The 17,874-nt window shown below is 41.4% G+C and overlaps 2 protein-coding genes across 2 annotated transcripts in view; one reads left to right on the top strand and one right to left on the bottom strand.

Annotated features, from left to right (window-relative positions):
- The window catches only part of myo7aa (myosin VIIAa), a 48,525-nt gene extending 48,365 nt beyond the window's left edge, over positions 1–160 (top strand). The window contains exon 48 of the mRNA XM_066685114.1: positions 61–160. Within this exon, the coding sequence (XP_066541211.1) occupies positions 61–153 (93 nt within the window). The 3' untranslated portion in view covers positions 154–160. The remainder of the gene's footprint in view (positions 1–60) is intronic.
- A 4,513-nt stretch (positions 161–4,673) lies between these two features.
- The window catches only part of gdpd4a (glycerophosphodiester phosphodiesterase domain containing 4a), a 32,590-nt gene continuing 19,389 nt past the window's right edge, over positions 4,674–17,874 (bottom strand). Inside the window, 11 exon segments of the mRNA XM_066685115.1 lie at positions 4,674–4,809; positions 6,653–6,768; positions 8,593–8,672; positions 9,450–9,532; positions 9,650–9,797; positions 12,428–12,486; positions 12,488–12,586; positions 12,733–12,957; positions 14,710–14,860; positions 16,005–16,087; positions 17,520–17,665. Coding sequence (XP_066541212.1) covers positions 4,804–4,809; positions 6,653–6,768; positions 8,593–8,672; positions 9,450–9,532; positions 9,650–9,797; positions 12,428–12,486; positions 12,488–12,586; positions 12,733–12,957; positions 14,710–14,860; positions 16,005–16,087; positions 17,520–17,665 — 1,196 coding nt within the window. The 3' untranslated portion in view covers positions 4,674–4,803.

Below are 17,874 nucleotides of genomic sequence, written 5' to 3'. Positions count from 1 at the left end.
TCTACGAGCTAAAAGGAGGTCAGAATGAAGAATCTCTTTTTCCCCTTTGGTCCAAAACAGGGCTACAAGATGGATGACCTGCTGACGTCCTACATCAGTCAGATGCTGACCACTATGAGTAAGCAGCGGAGCTCTCGGGGTCACAGCAAGTGAACGTCCTACTGGCGGGAGGCAGCCGAGCTGGTGCGTGTGCTGCGGCCCATGGGTCAACCGTGCAGCTGGAGCCGGAGCTTCGCCTGGCAGCTGTGGAGGATGAGCCGCAGCCCTTCTGCCAGCTCCCTGGGCTCTGGATTCCCAGACATCGATGATGAAGATGATGATGATTATGAAGATGACGATGCTGTTTCCTCACCCTCAACTGAGGACACCTACCTCTGAATGGACCTGGACTTGAACCCTAGCTCAGGTTTGGCCCTGAGCTAAATCTGCTTGTCTCCCGCCCCTTGACTCTAATAATCAAAGTCATAATAATAATAATACATACTTTTTTATTATATAGCGCCTTTATGATGATCCTAAGAAAACAAAAGACACCAAGTCTAAACATTAAGCACAGAAATACAAGCACAAACAGTACACAAAGTGCAAATCAAAAAATTATGAATACAAAGCCCCAACAAATACTAGGAGGTAGAGACAGAAAGGAAACACTGAAGGTAAGTTTCCAGTGAAATTCTTGCATGGGCTTTGATAGAAATCCTGATGTTTATGAGGTTTGGCAGGAGGTTAGGCCATGATCATGTTAGTTATGGATAGAAGAGGAAATGAAAGTGGGTTAAAAGCAGGTCATAAATGAGCTGCTGTATCTTTGTGTTTGACATTATGCAAATAAGCATTAACTGGTATTTTGGGTACAGTGTCATTTTGTACTACATTTACCGTCATGTACGTTCATACATACAGTTTACATTTGGCAGATGCTCTTTTCCAACAGTTTGAATCATGTTACATGGAGTTCTGAGTCCCTTGTTGTTATTGCATGGTATTTCTTCCTGAGCTGGAAATCAAACCCTATTCTGCCGTGTGGAATATGCTTCATCCACTACATTGTACATATGCACTAAGCATTCAAACCACAGTTAAACCTAAAAGCATGTTTCCATTTGGTGGTATCAGCTGTCCAATAAGATATATATTCCCATCTGTTTCTTTGGCCCAAAGTTGTGAAACAGCTGTAGTTTCTCAGAAAGCTCCTCCCAAGACACATCATCCGATGGAGAGTTCTCTCATTTTAAATGGCTGCTATTGTGCAACTCTAGCACACAACTGTGGGGTGTGAGTAGACTTGTTTACAACAGATGTATTGATGGCGGCTGTATTTCAGACCAGAGTGCTTGTTTTCTTTTTTATTATGAGGCCGAATCAAAGGGATTTTCCCACCACAATTATCAGGTTATCTCCCCCCCTGCCAGCTGTGGAAGGCCACAAGGAGAAAAAGGGCTGATGGATGGTTTTGTGTTGTATTTGTGAATTGTAAACTGAATGGAGTTGTGTAAAACATTTTTGTATCTTGGTGTTCTTTGGAAAGCCTTAATTTTTGTTTTAAAGGTCTTGGTGTAAGTACTTTTTTTTTAAGTTTGACCTCTGTGAAGTAGATACATCATTGTGAGAGTTGAGGGATGTTTAGACACGATATTATAACACTGAGGCCAATCAGGCCAAATAACAGTAATTAGAGTCACAATGGTCATTACACAAGAAAAGCACAGCTAATATTAAACAACTAAATGTAATATGGGAATATTAATATGTATTGTTTCCATCATTTGCTTGTATTTTACTTAAAGGCTAAGCACCACTTAATGGACCTCCGTGAATATTTCACATTATTTTAGTTACTGACATATATAAGTATGAATTAAAGTGAAAATAGCAGCTTAATTCGCTTTAAAACTGACAATTTTATTAAATTGACGGAAAAACCCAAGCACGTTATGGAAATTCTTGAACGCAACCGTGACGTCACTGGTGGACAACAGCTAAATAACCAACATTATTCATGACAATAGCCTAGCAATAAGCTAAACTTAAATGTAGAGGTACCGTTATTCTTGTAAACGTGATCGAAGTCAAACTCGAATTCATCTGACACTATAAACCTCCGTAATGCAGCTACGTAGCCGAGTATAATCTGAGACACCAAGTTTAGCGAGTCAAGCTAACGTTAACTAACACCAACTAAAACAGGCGAAGTGAGTGTCCTTACCCTGTTTACCTCCATGTTACAGAGGCTCTTGAACACCTTTCGTTGGTGTCCTTACATGCCCATATTGTTGGAAAAGCGCCAGTGAAATGAGCTACAGATAACGGAGTGAGCGGAGGGTCCTTTCCAAAGTGCCCGTTTAAAGTTGACAAATTTAGTCCATTTTCTGGATATTGTGGGATCTTTGGGCCATTTGTGCGCAGATGTCCCACTGTACATTGAATGATTGCGGCCAAAAACAACACACCTTTTCGTCATTTTGCATTAAATTAAGTGCAGCTTCTAAAGTTGTTGTCCACCATCTACGTCACAGACAAGACGCCTATTAGAGTTTCCGAACACCGTTGGGGGGAGGGACCAACGGTCTTTTAAACCTTATTCCTTGAATTAGTAAGAAATAACGTTTTCTGACTATCAATAAACACAAGTTAGGAACTCAAATTCCACTGTATTTATTTGTTTGACACTTTCATAGAGCTGGTGCTTAGCCTTTAACATTCATTTCTGATGGGGACAGTTTTACGAGTTTTTTGAGTCTCGTTTCCTCTGATATCTTTAAATCATTTTTTAAATGTTTTTGTTATAATTTATTTTACAAGTCAAGATTGTGTGTTTTTGTGAAGTATGTGTTCTTTATAAATGTTAAGCTATGAAGGATTTTATATATTTTTCTTATGGCTTGATTTTTTTCTTTCTTTCAGAAATGAACAAACTTATAAAGGGCAGCCTATAAAAATGTTTAGAAAGAAACAACACAAAAAAACATACTACAGAAAAAGGTGGTTTAAAGCTGTTTCTTAATCAGAATACATTTTATTTTCATTATGATGGTATTTACAGCCATTCAGTAATTACAAATAAACGCATTTGACAAAATGTAATAAATACAAATCATACTTGCTATCACAGGTGTTATATAATTGGCAAGGCTCTGAAGTTATTCTGTTTCACTGGGGAATTTATTTATGGAGTGTATTATGGCAAACACATCGTATTCTTCACTATTGTAGTGGGGGCAGAATGGCTGCTGATTCAGCATGTTAACTGATTTGAAACGTTTACTGTAGCAGCGTAAGTATGAAAATATGAAAGTGCTTCAAGTGCAATGTAAAAAAATGCTGCAGTGTCCCAAGCGCTACTTTGTACTGCAGCCACTTTATAAAACAATAAAACTATGTTAGGTTTTTGTTTTCCATTTAACTTCATTTTTGTCTGAATGTTTAGTGAAATCTGTTTTTCTCTGTAGTTGGATTTGCATAATTTTCTTTAATTCTCTAACAATTGCACATCCTGTAAACCAACGTCTAATCACACTCTCAGTGTTTTAGAGCTCAGATTGTCTGTTCCTCTGGCCTTAGGCTTAGCGCAGGCTGTTAAACAGTTGAGTATGACATAAACCCATCAACTTCTTTTAACTCTGTTTACATCAGATCGTGTGATTCAGATTCAGATTCAGATTCAGATTACATTCATGAACATCAGGCATTTACACTGTGTGTGGTGTTGTGTTGATATTAGGAAATCTGTGTCCAAGCTGAATTACTTTATGGAAAAAATATATGTAATAAGATTTTTGAGAATTATATGTTTGTTTTTTAAATTTGCCATTTTTTTGTCACAGTGGACCATTCTGAGTCCCACAGAACTGAGAATTACTACATTCTAATATCAGCAGTTGGACAGGAATTAGTTCAGTGTGGTTCATACGGGTCAGGAGTGCATTTACACCTGCGTATGTATAGCCACAATAATCAAATCATTGGAAAGGACCACGGGAAACAGGGTTTCCTCTGCTTGGATTGTCTCTGACAGCCACTAACAGACAGAAGTTGAGCAAATGCATATTCAGTTGTTATATCACTGCATGACAACACTGACAACGCCATACAAGCAACAGAAGCTGAATGAAGAGGATTTATTATTATTTTTTTTGCTCTCATGCCTAGAGTCGTTTCTTGATTTTAAGCCTATATTCAATGGGAAGGAGTAACTATTGTTAAGGAGTAGCAAAATAGCAAAATGTTTTTGTCTACACACTGATCTATGTCTATTCACCTTTCAAGATGAGTATGGTACGTTTTCATCAGATTCTCGTCTGCTGATGACTGAGCATTTTCTCCCGTATGAAATATATCCATAACTTAGAGCTGCATTTTCAGAGAATTGTCAGCAGAATCCAAGGAGTTCTACATGCTCTAACTTACCAAAAAATAAAAGTCCCTTAAAGACATTTTCCATAAATGCTGGAGTTTCCTTGGGGTTTTGGTTCAGATTTCCAAGTTCTTCAAAAATGCTGGTTGCTCTGTATGAAGATGCGTTCATATAAAGCAATGGTCAAATGTGTAACCAACGCCTCTCGTGTCAGTCGGAAACTCAGAAGCAAATGTTTTGGTGAGGGAACCAAGTAGATGTATGAATGGCTCTGAGTGGTCAGCTGACAAGCAGAAGAAAGTCTGTGCTATGATCCCTGGCCTCTCTAGTGCCCCCTTGTGACTGGGTTCACACCGGAGGCTCCTCAGAGATTGTGGGTAAGTTGGGTGAAGTTGGCTGACTCCGCCCCTCCCCTCGAACGTTGAGACTGGAGATGGACCAAACGTCACTCAGTTCTGTTGAGGGGAAGAGCGAAGATGAACAGGAAGTTATTCACAGCTGAATTTGAGTGTGTTATGAAATATATGACAGGTAGCAAATGTCATTGTTTTATTCCTATGTTCTTAAAGGGCTAACAGCATGTTTCATTTTGGGTTTTGGAATGTTCACTGATATGGAGCTGTCCAAAGAAAAACATGTATCCACATTTTTGTCCATTTTTAGTTTACTGCATCATTGGGACACCGCAGCTGTCCTTCACACTGTGTACAAATGTAATGATGCTGCACCTTTAGCGTCATCAGACAATCACCGGCTGACATTTACATTGTAAAAACAATACGATGATGTGTTTGTTTTTGATAATAATGTCAGAGGATATGAACAGAGCTTTTAAAAAGTTGCCCACACTACCCCTCTATGCCTGAAGATCTGACGCAAAATATGGAACACAAAAAACGTTTTTCCATTGGATCACCTCATAAGCCACTTGACTTAAGTTCAATAGAATACTTTTATTTATCAGTGGAAGTTTTAACAATAGACTATTGTTTTTTGTTTCCTAATCAAAACCTTAGCTTCAGCCTTAGTGCAATGCTCCAATGCTCCAAAATTACTTGGAGATTTTTTTCTTACATTGATTTACACTCAAATTTAAGAAGGTATTTCCTTCTCCTATGTAGTTACTATTTTGGAGATACGTGTTTTTCTTTGGACAATGTGAAATGCCCTGAACGGACAGGACAGTTTCAGTAAAACTGAATAGGGTTTATATATTTTTTATCTTCATTAAGCCAGAGTTTTGAATTTGAAGTTAACAGTCTTGTATACAGATTGACCATAAGCAGTGAATGCAGAGCAACAATGGTTCGAATAATGTAGTGTAAATACAGGGGTTGGACAATGAAAGTGAAACACCTGGTTTTAGACCACAGTAATGTATTAGTACGGTGTAGGGCCTCCTTTTGCGGCCAATACAGCGCCAATTCGTCTTGGGAATGACATACACAAGTCCTGCACAGTGGTCAGAAGGATTTGAAGCCATTCTTCTTGCAGGATAGTGGCCAGGTCTCTACGTGATGCTGGTGGAGGAAAACGTTTCCTGACTCGCTCCTCCAAAACACCCCAAAGTGGCTCAATAATATTTAGATCTGGTGACTGTGCAGGACATGGGAGATGTTCAACTTCACTTTCATGTTCATCAAACCAATCTTTCACCGGTCTCGCTGTGTGTATTGGTGCGTTGTCGTCCTGATACACGGCTCCGCCTTCAGGACACAGTGTTTGAACCATTGGATGCACGTGGTCTTACTGGTGCAATGTGGAGTTAATGAAGATTGGCCACCAGGCTGCTCCAATTTAGCCATGAAACCTCCCACACTACAATGACAGGTGTTTCAGTTTCATTGTCTAACCCCTGTAGATATCAGCATCTTAAAGTGTTTTTTTTTTTTGTTCCTTTGAAACATGTTATGTATAGGGTTTTATGATACTGAATTTCTCATATTGTAATCTACATTTTTGAAAAATAAGTGCCTAAATCACCCAAAACAAACAAACAAAAAACACTAGAGCACAAAAACTACAACCAGGATGTGACATATTTGTCTTTAATCTGATTAACTCAAACAACAATATTGCACTTAAGTTTTTTAGCTGTTGTTGGGAGTCACAGTCACTGGATAATCGTGACAGACCGTGATGGTGTAGGGATGATCAAATTTGTCATATCACACAAGCCTCGTGGTATAGTGAAAATATACAATATAACAACATGAATGGATGTTTCAGTCAATCAGATTGGGGTCAGAAATGACTGCTGCATACAGCATAGTACAGGGAGAGGTGAAGGACTCAGACCAGCACAGAGGGGGCATGCAGGGGGTGGGTGGGATCCTGCGGCAGAGACACTACACTCCACACAGAGTCTTCAGAGAAGAGGGGGTTCCAGCGAACTCCCTGAACGTCTGAGAGATCTGGGACACAGAGAGTTTTTGTTTAAGAGGGACAGGTTTCTGCATGCAGGGACAGGCATAGTACAGCAAAACATGCACCAAGGATTTAACGTATAAATAGTTTTTAAATAATAATATTTTATCTTATCATAACATTTTGAACTATTATACTGTTTTCCTTATTCAATGCATTTTTATAGGACCTTTTCCAGCCTCCCAGTGTTTAAGAGTGATACATATGTAACTGTATTCTGAAGGTTGTGCGGTTCCAGCTGAAATTTACACAATAAGCTCTTCTGTGTTCCTGGAGGATTTGTCAGCTTACAGCCTTGAACAGCACAAGAGTTGACATATTCTCCACCTCCACATGCTACAGAGTAGCCTTTTCATGTCATTATGAATGGGTGGGCTTTAACAGCTGAAGGCAGAATAGGTAGTTTCATATTTAAATGTGTACATGGATAGTTTTTGGAGCTTAAGAAGAATGTTGCAGAATTAATTTTACATTTTGAGACTTTTACATATGAAAAAATGCCTTCCGTATAAAAGTAAAGGAAAATGCTGTTGTTTTTCAGTAGATGACGTGAATTTAAAACTCGCTTTTGTCAAGGAGCCAAATTTATAGCGGCACCTATAGTTTTATTAGACAACCATCTAAACATTTACACTGTAAAACTAATACGATGATGTCTTTGTGTTTGATTATAACGTCAGGGTATATGAACACAGCTTTCAAGACTGTTCCACTCTACCCCCTCTTTGCCTCATTCATTCATTCATTATCTCTAACCCTTATCCAGTTCAGGGTCACGGTGGGTCCAGAGCCTACCTGGAATCATTGGGCGCAAGGCGGGAATACACCCTGGAGGGGGCGCCAGTCCTTCACAGGGCAACACACACACTCACACCTAGGAGAACACACCACACTCCTCACAGACAGTCACCCGGAGAAAACCCACGCAGACACAGGGAGAACACACCACACTCCTCACAGACGGTCACCCGGAGGAAACCCACGCGGACACAGACAGTCACCCGGAGGAAACCCACGCGGACACAGGGAGAACACACCACACTCCTCACAGACAGTCACCCGGAGGAAACCCACGCAGACACAGGGAGAACACACCACACTCCTCACAGACGGTCACCCGGAGGAAACCCACGCGGACACAGACAGTCACCCGGAGGAAACCCACGCGGACACAGGGAGAACACACCACACTTCTCACAGACAGTCACCCGGAGGAAACCCACGCAGACACAGGGAGAACACACCACACTCCTCACAGACAGTCACCCGGAGGTAACCCACGCAGACACAGGGAGAACACACAACACTCCTCACAGACAGTCACCCGGAGGAAACCCACACAGACACAGGGAGAACACACCACACTCCTCACAGACAGTCACCCGGAGGACACCCACGCAGACACAGGGAGAACACACCACACTCCTCACAGACAGTCACCCGGAGGTAACCCACGCAGACACAGGGAGAACACACAACACTCCTCACAGACAGTCACCCGGAGGAAACCGACGCAGACACAGGGAGAACACACTCCTCACAGACAGTCACCCGGAGCGGAACTGAATTTAATTTCCCCAAGAATTTTTTTTCAGCAGTGAAAATTTTTAACAAAAGACTTTAATGTTTTTTGTTTCAAAATCAAAACCTTAGTTTCAACCTTGGTGCATTTATAGCTATTCTGAAGAGGAGGGTAAGATACAAGAACTGAATTGGAACTTGCTGACATCTCACACACAGACACGAGAAAAACGATATGATGTGATGACAAGATGATGGAAAACTCAGTTAAAGACAGCGACAGTTCTCACCAGTCCTGAACTTGCTGTACGGTCCATTCTCATGCACCTGTCGACTACCCGACCAGCAGGGCAGGCCTCTCTCTCGCCACCTACAGGAGGAACCGGGAACAGGTGAGTCTTGTTCTGAACAATAAGAAATGTGTTTGTAATTCTATAGCACATATAAAACCCAGAATATCAGTACTGTGTTTGTACTTTACATAGTTCTTTATGATTTGCTGCTGTTTTGTTTTGCATCATGGATCAGAATAATGATATTTATTCCATTATCAGCTAAAAACGCTTAAAAATGACAATAAAGACCATGCCACTTGACTTTATTTAAAAGGTGCAAAGCATGGGCTTATTGTGTGAAGTCCATATCTTTGGTAATTCAGTAATAACGGTTAATAAGTGATAAGCCATATGAGCTTATATATATATATATAAACGCTCACACACACTGATCAGCCAACAACATTACTATAACCTCCTTGTTTCTACACTCACTGTCCATTCTCTCAGCTCCACTGACAACACAGGAGCACTTTGAAATTCTGCAGTTACAGACTGTAGCTAAACCAGGACCCCCACGGGACCCTGATATTTGGGTGGCGGATCGTTCTCAGGGACACTGATGTGGTGGTGGTGTGTTAGTGTGTGTTCTGCTGGTACGACTGGATCAGATACCACTGAGGAAAAGATTGAAAGTTGAAAAACGAAGTATGAAGAGCAACAAATGTATTGTGGTCCTGTGCTCCTGTGGACAGTGAAGCTGAGAGAATGGACAGTGGGTCAAGAAACAAGGAGGTGGTCATATTTTATGGCTGATTTGTGGATATAGATTTTGGTATTAATACATCATCCAAAAATTACTGACTACTCACCAGTGAAATATAAAAACAGCCAAGATGAGGACGGCAGAAACAACATCAGTTAAAAGCCACATCATGCTGTACTCATGTGGAGTCTGAGAGAGAGAGAGAGAGAGAGAGAGAGAGAGAGAGAGAGACTACTAAGTTCAGAAGAGCAGTTATATTATACATTCTGAAGTACTGAATCAGGACGTGTGTGCTTATGGTCTTACCATGAGGAAGATGGGTTTGTTCAGGTGTTTGAGGAGGTGTAAAGCATTTGTTGTCACTGACTGGGCTCCAGCACACCAGGCCAGAGAGTACAGCCATGGCTGACTGACCACATACAGGTTAGTGCTGATGTTCACTGAAGCATATTTGCTGTGGAAAAACATACAGCCATGCACACAAAGAGAGAGAGAGAGAGAGAGAGAGAGGGAGAGAGGGAGAGAGAGAGAGAGGGGGGGGGGGGGAGAGAGGGGGGGGGTGAGAGAAAGAGAGGGAGAGAGAGAGGGAGACAGAGAGAGAGAGAGAGAGAGAGAGAGAGAGAGAGAGAGGGAGACAGAGAGAGAGAAAGAGAGGGAGAGAGAGAGAGGGACAGAGAGAGAGGGAGAGAGAGAGGGGAGAGAGAGAGAGAGAGAGAGAGAGAGAGAGAGGAGGGAGAGAGAGAGAGAGGGGGGGGGGGAGAGAGAGGGGGGGGTGAGAGAAAGAGAGGGAGAGAGAGAGGGAGACAGAGAGAGAGAGAGAGAGAGAGAGAGAGAGAGAGAGAGAGAGAGAGAGAGAGGGAGACAGAGAGAGAGAAAGAGAGGGAGAGAGAGAGAGAGGGACAGAGAGAGAGGGAGAGAGAGAGGGGAGAGAGAGAGAGAGAGAGAGAGAGAGAGAGAGAGAGAGAGGAGGGAGAGAGAGAGAGAGAGAGAGAGAGAGAGAGAGAGAGAGAGAGAGAGAGGGAGACAGAGAGAGAGAAAGAGAGGGAGAGAGAGAGAGAGGGACAGAGAGAGAGGGAGAGAGAGAGGGGAGAGAGAGAGAGAGAGAGAGAGAGAGAGGGAGGGAGAGAGAGAGAGAGGGGGGGGAGAGAGAGAGGGGGGGGGGTGAGAGAAAGAGAGGGAGAGAGAGAGGGAGACAGAGAGAGAGAGAGAGAGAGAGAGAGAGAGAGAGAGAGAGAGAGAGAGAGAGAGGGAGACAGAGAGAGAGAAAGAGAGGGAGAGAGAGAGAGAGGGACAGAGAGAGAGGGAGAGAGAGAGGGGAGAGAGAGAGAGAGAGAGAGAGAGAGAGAGAGAGAGAGAGAGAGAGAGGGAGGGAGAGAGAGGGGGGGGGGAGAGGGAGAGAGAAAGGGTAAAGGGTTTGTCATAATCTTTTAATGATAAACTGTAGATAATGACACCACTTCCCTTTAAAATTGAAAAAACATCCTTGAATTGTTGCATTATTCATTTGTGCAGTCTTTTGTTTCCCTTTATTTCTGAAAGACTCTGCCTCTGTGGGATGATCTGTTTAAACCCAATCTTGACTCACAGCTAAATAAACTAATTCCATTTATTAGCATTACAGTGTGTGTCCTTCGCAGAGTGATATTGGACCATTGGAGGAAACCCACATGTGCACGGGGAAAACACACCAAAATCCTATTTGAAATATTGTCTTCGTATTATTTCTTATTAAATACGTGGTTTAAATCACTTGTCCATCACTGACAGAGAGACAGATAGACAGACTGAGTATGTATTTTGACAGTAATTGTGCTGATGATGAATGTAATGAGACACCTCCATCTGGAATACAACAGATGGCTAACAGAACAGTAAAAGACTGAGCTGAGTCAGTGTGAATACTATAGTTAATCAAACCCAGAGGACTGGGCGTGGCCACTATAACAGTTTTGTAAGCAATTCTCCAAAATGTCCTGGTGTTAAAGGGCCTAGGCTGACTCCTGAAAAACAACTCCATAGCACTTCCTCTTCCAGTAAACTTTAGTTGGCACAACTGACAGATGCCGGATTCTGTGTGCCAAATATGAATAAAACCCTGTCCAAAATCATCATCTGTGAAGGCATGGGGGTGCAGTTTAGAGAAACATACAGTATGCTGCCATTAAGATGATATATTTTCCCAGGAACTCCATGTCTATTTCAGCCAGGCCTCGTTGTGTACGAGTTACAAACAGGGGGGCTTTTTAAACAGAGTGTGATTGAGAGTCCCTACTTTTCTGGAAATGGGCTTTGAATAAATATAACGTCGTTGATGACCTAAAGTTCATTTAGCAGATGCAGATTTGAGTTTTTGAGGGTTTTTAGCAAAGAGAGACTGGAGGAGGAAGAAGAGCTGATTTGTGTATGGTGTTCTACTACATAGGTCAGGTAGTCACATGGGACATTCATGTGAAAATGTCAGGCAAATTACTAGATACAAATGTTGGATTAACGTTAACCTATCCATTCAGTGCAGGAACAGTGCAGCTCAAAGAGCTTCAGTTTAATGAACCTGTAAAAAAAAGTGGTGAATAGCTCCTTTCCAAAATAACTTGGAAGAAAACGTTGTTACAAAAAAATGCACTGAAAGTTAAGCCAGTAATTTTCTTCTCTGGTAAAATAACACTTTTTGAGATATTTGGGTTTCTACCTGGGTTTCTAAATGAAAAATTGAGCACCTTGTGAGCCTTGTAACATACTCTCAACTCAACTCATGTTTAGCAGGCTGAACAGTCTCCACAAGGGGGTGCCCTCCACTTATCCTTCTAGTGTTTTATAAGAGTGGAGCTTTGTTTCAATGACAATGTGTGTTCTTTTTGAATACAATAAAATTTGCACCCTGGTCCTAAAGCGACACCTGTTCCGCATAATTTGGCATTTCCCTGCTTGGGCACGCCTACTTAAGCTCAGAAAGGGCGTGTTAATAAGCCGAGAAACTGATAATAACAGAAATTGTTTTGTGTGATCAACCGTGCTCGCAAAGAGAATGACAAAATGTTCGAGACAGGACCAACTCCGGGGTCAGATCTGGGAACTTTATAATACCTTATCTGTTCCTGGCTCATGGAACTGTAGTGAAGGTTGAGGCGGACGATATGTTCCCCCCTGCAGCTTCTCGATAGTCCCTCTGTCCCCGGACGTCTGTTGGAGCTCAGGATCCAGCTCCTGGACAACTTCCCTCTGATCTGACGGCAACCACAGCACCTACACACACATAAACACAGACACACACACACACCAGGGTAGAGGGTGAATTATATAAACCCCTCGCAACCATGTATGCAATTGTTTGTAAAAACCAATGCACTCCACAAAAATAAACACTCTGTAAGATGAGTAGACTACAGTACCTGGCTGGAGTTGAGAGAGGACACGTTGTGGATGACCTCCAGTGTCCGATTTATCCAGGCGTCTCTATATGGATGACCTTGGGGTGGCCTGCGGAGGTCGAAAATCACCAGCCTCCCGTATCTTCCAGCCAGGTCCAGAAACTCTTTCAGTGTGGGAACGGTCTGATTCTCCACAAGCGCTTGCTCCTCAGAATCCAGAAAAGTGGCTGTCCCAAATGGATCCCTCTGAAGTACAAGAGAATAATTATCATCTACAGAACTGTCAAAATAAAGATCACTGTGATCCAAATTAACTACAAACTGGCATGCGTGAGCATTACAAAACTCCATAAATGTTATTCAGTAAAACGGGGGCAGTTGCATATGAGCCTAATGTCACCATACTCACAGTGAGAGTGAATATAGACATGACTAAATGGATATAAAACTCTCCAGCATTTAGCTGTAGAAGTAAAACTGTGTTCTCAGGCATAAAGAAGCTATATACCTTTGGGATAAGTTGGAGTGGTGTTGGCGATCCATAACTAATCTTCCATCAGTACCTGCCCTAACTAACTTCACAGAAATGGTCCAGAATCTAGTCTAAACCATTCCCAGAAGAGCAGAGCCTGTCAAAACCTTCCATCTCTAAAACAATGTTGGACGAGCAAGTGTCCAAACTGTGACTTCGCAGGCTCCAGTATGAATGAGTTACACGATAGGCTGAGTGTGAATGAGAGAGAATGGCTGGCACCTCATAGCTGAGCCTAGATTCCAGCCTAAATCTTTTAATCCCTATTGATTTCCTCCTGGGCATTTACAAGGGATTTCTGACGTTAATTAGGAGGCCAAGCTGTGGAGCATATTTCTGATATGTTCATTACATTAAGCTAAAGTGCTGTGAAGGGATTAAACATGGCTTTCATAATGTGGACCTGTTTTGTTTTTTATCCAGACAATAAAGCTTTTGTGTCGCAAGATCATTGGTCTTTATATAAAACTGAGAAAAATACTTATAAATATGTGTCAAAAACACGTAACAAGCCTCTGGGTCGTTTTATTTATTTTTATTGGCAGTCCTAACAGTAGAAAGAGGTGTACTAGAAGCAATAAAACACATATTCCAATGTATAGTAAACAATTTTTTAATTAATAGTGTCTTTTCACTTGTGGCAATCACAAGTGCATATTCATTCATTCATTCATTCATTATCTGTAACCCTTATCCAGTTCAGGGTCGCGGTGGGTCCAGAGCCTACCTGGAATCATTGGGCGCAAGGAGGGAATACACCCTGGAGGAGGCGCCTGTCCTTCACAGGGCAACACACACACACACCTACGGACACTTTTGAGTTGCCAATCCACCTACCAACGTGTGTTTTTGGGCTGTGGGAGGAAACCGGAGCACCCGGAGGAAACCCATGCAGACACAGAGAGAACACACCAACTCCTCACAGACAGTCACCCGAAGGAAACCCATGCGGACACGGGGAGAACACACCAACTCCTCACAGACAGTCACCCGGACCGGGAATCAAACCCACAACCTCCAGGTCCCTGGAGCTGTGTGACTGCGACACTACCTGCTGCACCACCGTGCCACTGTATCTGTATATTATTTACTTTATGGGCAGCATATTTCAACTGTTTAAGACGTATATTTCATCCTTGTTAATATGCCTTTGTGGTGTTTTTCTTATGCTAGATGTTCCATAAAAACAAAACAGCTGTCAACACTACGGCTAAACGCATCACAGTCTCAAATGGATGGATTCAGACAGCCAAGGTTTTGTACATCATCCACCTAAGGAACCAGTTTTGTTCATTTACGGGATTTATTTGTTTAATAAACATACTTTGCTTGGGGTTCCACCATGGTTTTCTTAATACATATACTTTATTATAGTGGCCTAAGACTTCTCCACCATACTGCAGATGCAAGTGCTAGTTTTCTGAAGCTATAAAATAGAGGAAGTGCATAAATATGTATGAACTAACCGAGAGGAACCAGGCACCGGCACTCAGGCTCTCTAGCTCACTCCAGGAGAACATGGCTGCCGGGTAGTTGGTCCTGTTGGGGAAGATCTCCTGGACATTGGTGGTTCTCCGTAGTGTGCTATCGTGCATCAGGAATGGCACGCCATCATAACTAAAATAGCAAAAAAAAAAAAAAAAAGAAATACTAAGATTAATAGAGTTTTACAGATAAAAACACTGTGAGATGTTAGTGCAGGGCTCATGTCGAGCAAACATTAATTACTGGGAACTACGACTGTTTTAGAACAGGAATAAAAGCTGAACTGAAGGTGAACAAGGTTTCACGGTGAAGAGTTTAACTAACTGTACGCACACTATCTATCTGTGTCCGTCTGTGTTTCTACCTGATCGTCTGTCTGTCTGCCTTTTTATGTCTATATCTCCATTCGACTATCCATTCGTATAAATGAATTAATGAATTTTACTGATAATATATACTGAATACTGAATAAAATCTGCTCCCTCTAAATCCTGCTGCATTTCTCTTCATCTCTCTGTGTGAGGTCAGTGTATTAATTAGAATCTCTACACCTTTCCCAGGAAACACCGTGTACAAACACTCACAGTCCTCAGCAGGTGAACTATTGCACTAGCTGGGTCTATGCGGATGCTAAAAAGATTAGAGTGATGCTAATGGGCTTTTCAGCATGACACAGGGTCAGCTGCCAGCATCTGATCTCTATTTATAGAGGCCACCTGCCTAGTGTCCTTTTGAACAGTCACAGAGAATGGCATCAATGAGGGGTTCTTTCAACCAAAATAAGTCCAGAATCAATACAGTGTAGGAAGTACAGTACAGTATAGTTTGCTATATGTGTGTACTATAGTGTACAGTATAGTATAGTATAGCAGAGTGTAGTGTTTATAGCATAATACAGTACAGTACAGTGTAGAGCACTTGTAATGTAGCAATACAATACAATATATTTGGTATAGTACAGTATAATGAATTTAGTATAGTAATAGTTTAATACAGTGTGTGTGTGTGTGTGTGTGTTTAAGTATAATACAGTATATTGTTTTGAACATAGCCTTAAATTATAGAAATGTCTGAAGGCAGTGTGTGTGACTGGATTTAATGAATGAATGGTTCGTTGTGGGTGGGGGAGTGTTGTTACTCTGTGTGTGTGTGTGTATGGCCAGATCGAAGGTAAAGGTGGAGGGATGCAATGAGAGAGCTCATGTCGGACTACTGGACATAATGGCCACTTAGAATGCAGGAGCTAGAGAGAGCTTATATATAAGTTTAAATTTACCTTATAGTAACATCTGTCTCCAGCCCGTCTCCTCCAGCCTCCACAGCCTTCTGGAAGGATAGCTGCGTGTTCTCTGGAGCTAGCTATAAACACACACACACAAACATACACATATATATGGAAAATGAGAATGACTATCTTAAAGGCTAAGCACCAGCTCTATGAAAGTGTCAAACAAATAAATACAGTGGAATTTGAGTTCCTAACTTGTGTTTATTGATCGTCAGAAAACATGTTATTTCTTACTAATTGAAGGAATAAGGTTTAAAAGACGAAAAGGTGTGTTGTTTTTGGCTGCAATCATTCAATGTACAGTGGGACATCTGTGAACAAATGGCCCAAAGATCCCAAAATATCCAGAAAATGGACTAAACTTGTCAACTTTAAACGGGCACTTTGGAAAGGACCATCCGCTCACTCCGTTATCTGTAGCTCATTTCACTGGCGCTTTTCCAACAATATGGGCATGTAAGGACACCAACGAAAGGTGTTCAAGAGCCTCTGTAACATGGAGGTAAACAGGGTAAGGACACTCACTTCGCCTGTTTTAGTTGGTGTTAGTTAACGTTAGCTTGACTCGCTAAACTCGGTGTCTCAGATTATACTCGGCTACGTAGCTGCATTACGGAGGTTTATAGTGTCGGATGAATGCGAGTTCTAGTTCGATCACATTTACAAGAATAACGGTACCTCTAAATTTGAGTTTAGCTTATTGCTAGGCTATTGTCATGAATAATGTTGGTTATTTAGCTAGATACTGTCATAACAGTCAGTCATAACGGTGTTTTACCGCGGCGTTGTTCAGCTGTTGTCCACCAGTGACGTCACGGTCGCGTTCAAGAATTTCCGTAGCGAGCTCGGGTTTTTCCGTCATTTTAATAAAATTGTCAGTTTTAAAGCAAATTAAGCTGCTATTTTCATTTTAATTCATACTTATATCTGTCAGTAACTACAATAATGTCAAATATTCATGGAGCTCCATTAAGTGGTGCTTAGCCTTTAAGAATCACAAAAGGCTAAACTTCTCCTTCAAAAAATAAAAAACATATTTTTCACACATTTATCTAACAGCTACAGCTTTATAAATCTTTCAGACATTAACTATAGGTTGTATTCTGATATTGTCAGATCCATACCTTTTACCTACATCTTTCTGTTTTTTTACATAATTAAAAAACCCAAAAGCTTTTCAAATCATATTGGACTTTTATGAGGATTTATAAAATGACCTTGCACCATTAACTCCATTTCAAAGCCATGAAGGTGTTTTTCTTCCCTTTTACAATTACTATTTGTTGACATACTATGTTTCATTCCTGCAGCAGTATTTTAAATATTAATTTATAATATTATATTATAATAAACAATATATAAATTATTTGATTATTAAAAGATATTTTGAAATGTTCACCTGAAAAACTCAAACTAAGGTCAAGAATGGAGGTAATGTAAGAGTTAAAAAGTTGTCAATGTTTTTTGATATAATCATAAAGGTGATATAAACAGAGCTGTTACCATGGGGGCTCCTCTGTGTCCGATGAGGATGGGGGCTGGGCCCAGCGTTCCCTCCTCTTTAATACAAGGCGAATACATTCCCAATGGAACCAGATACAGGGAGAAGAGTACAGCCAGGTACAGACCCAGAATAATCACCTGTCTCACTGCAGAATAAACACAAACAGGGCTCAGAAATTTAGTGCCAGGGGTGGGAGACCTGAGCATCCATCCTGAAACGTTAGAATGGATCAAAACAACATCATCTGAGTGTAAGTTAGTCATTGTTCAGGAAAAAGGGAGAGAGAGAGAGAGAGAGAGAGAGAGAGAGAGAGAGAGAGAGAGAGAGAGAGAGAGAGAGAGAGAGAGAGAGAGA

Source organism: Hoplias malabaricus, chromosome 11, assembly GCF_029633855.1.
Source record: "Hoplias malabaricus isolate fHopMal1 chromosome 11, fHopMal1.hap1, whole genome shotgun sequence".
Classification (NCBI taxonomy): Eukaryota; Metazoa; Chordata; class Actinopteri; order Characiformes; family Erythrinidae; genus Hoplias; species Hoplias malabaricus.
Note: the sequence above shows the minus strand (reverse complement) of the source record. Positions and strands in the feature narration are given on the sequence as shown.